At 43.7% G+C, this 2,189-nt stretch overlaps 1 protein-coding gene across 1 annotated transcript in view; it reads right to left on the minus strand.

Moving 5' to 3' along the window:
* The window catches only part of LOC101845214, a gene marked incomplete at its 5' end in the record, with an annotated part of 33,865 nt that overhangs the window by 8,681 nt on the left and 22,995 nt on the right, over positions 1 to 2,189 (minus strand). The window contains 2 exon segments of the mRNA XM_005113079.3: positions 80 to 207; positions 1,523 to 1,569. Of these exon segments, the coding sequence (XP_005113136.2) occupies positions 80 to 207; positions 1,523 to 1,569 (175 nt within the window).

Raw genomic sequence — 2,189 nt, forward strand, 5'->3', positions numbered from 1 at the left:
ACACGCTAATACCCCCCCCCCCCTGGGAATGGACGTATGTTCAAACGAATGTACATTTTGTTACATATTGGGACGTTACCTGATGTTGGGGTTGAATGTCTTACAGGCTTCAATGTCCGGCTGTTTCTCCTTACAGATAGTGACCAGCCCAAAGCAGTCTCTGTTGGTTCGCATGTTGTCACCGACGGCACAGAACGATGCCAGACGCTGGTGGTGGGGGGATAAGATGAGGGATGCAGGGAGGGTAGGGGTCGTACAGGGCACGGTTAAGATTTAGTTTTAGTAAGGTTTTATGGCGCTCGCAACTGCATCAGGTCGTTAGAGCGCCAAGGGGTTGATGTCAACAGAGAAGTCCAAACAGGGAATCATTCTTACTTTGTTCACCTCTCTAGCCCCAACAGCACAAAGTCTGCTTCGACTATCAAGGCACCCCAGAAACAGCAGTTCACAAGAGAGTGACAAGCATACAAAAGAAGTAGAGGAAAGTTGGGAAGTTTGTGTGAAAAATGTTTTTTCTTTAGAGAGTGATGGTTAAAGGAACGGTAGAGAGTTCGGGGGGTAGGTCAGGGTGTGGGAGAGAAAGGGAGGGGTTACAATTGGGGAGGAGAGGAGAATGGGGATGGAGGGGTGAAAGGAGGGAGAGGTGAGGGGAGGGGAGGGGTGAGAGGAAAAGGGAGTAAGGGGAGGTAGAGGGTAAGAGAAGGGAGGGGTAGGGGGAGAGAGAAGGGGAGAGACGGGAGGGGTGAGGGGAGAAGGGGGTGAAGAAAGGGAGAGAAAGGGTCAGGGGAGCAAGGAGTGAGGGGAGGAGGACACCAAATGGTGTGTGGCACGAAGAGAAGAACCTTGAGCTTATCAAAGGAGGAATCTGTGCGTGTCTGTGCCACTGTGTATACAGGTGGGAATGTGAGTGTACATACATACATATGTGAGGCATCATGGTGAAATCAGGCGCTCGTCAAAATAATGAAATCAAAGAAACAGGTATTTTTCCTCCTCTTGTCAAAATTTGTCAATTTTTTTGGCTCAACACCTTTTATATAAATAGAAAAATATATTTCCATGTGAATTTTACTGAAAAACGTTGATTAACGGCCGAAAATATGTAAATCTCCCTTTTCAAGGACTCTCAAGCTATAGAAGTTACTAAACTTTGGCGGCCATTTTCTCGCAAATTTTACCTCGGAAAACAGGTTACCTCTACCTAATTTAATCGCAAATATGATAGATGGGTATTTTTTTCACAGTAAGAAAGACAAATAAACAAGCTTTAAGATTTCACCAATAACTCCATACGGTTAAAAATTGACGAGCGCCTGATTTCACCGCGTCTTGACACATATTATAAACATACGTACAAGTAAAACAAATAGACAGACAAACATACTAGCACACAAACCTGCATATATACAATATAGATGTAAACAGACAGACAGGCAGACAGACAGACAGACAGACAGACAGACAGACAGACAGACAGACAGACAGACAGATAGACAGACAGACAGACGGACAGGCTACGTACCCCGATCGCGCGGTTGGCAAACGCTGTCCTCAGAGCTATCTCTGGGCCTGACAAAAGAAGAATGTAAAGTGTTATTGTATTGCAAACAAAGGGCCAAACAAATCTATTATCCACACCAGCGTCTTTGGTTCAGTGGTTACGCTTTTTACTGTTGCACGAAGGAGACTTGACTTCGATTCCCTGCGTGGGGGAATTTGTTATATCGAGCATCTCCGTTTTTTCTATATGAATCAGTATCCCATTCAGTTCTGGTTGGTTCTAGGAAGACTTGGTCGAAGCATGCCGCCACCTAAATGATCTGAGTTTTCACAATACGAACTAAAAGAAGTTATAGCAGTCTTTACAGGCCACAGCACATTAGATCAGATAGCCAGCCCGTTGTTAAAAGGCACTTTGCCCAAAAGTTTGATTTTCTTTATTGCAATTTCTTGGTCTTTGATATCAGTTGCATGTGCTCAAGAAGCATTTTGTCTCAATTCAATTTCTAAGCGTTGCAACAAAAAAGCAAAGAAAAACCCCCATATAATCTAGAGTACAATATAATCGATGAAAGAAAGTAACACTTAATTTTCTCTACTGAGAAGTTTTTCTGAACTCAATACATTTACCCAGTATGTCAATTATATTATTTTCAATACGTTGTGGCACACATGGGACAAGGGAGGGG

This window comes from Aplysia californica, unplaced genomic scaffold (assembly GCF_000002075.1).
Source record: "Aplysia californica isolate F4 #8 unplaced genomic scaffold, AplCal3.0 scaffold01599, whole genome shotgun sequence".
NCBI lineage: Eukaryota > Metazoa > Mollusca > Gastropoda > Aplysiida > Aplysiidae > Aplysia > Aplysia californica.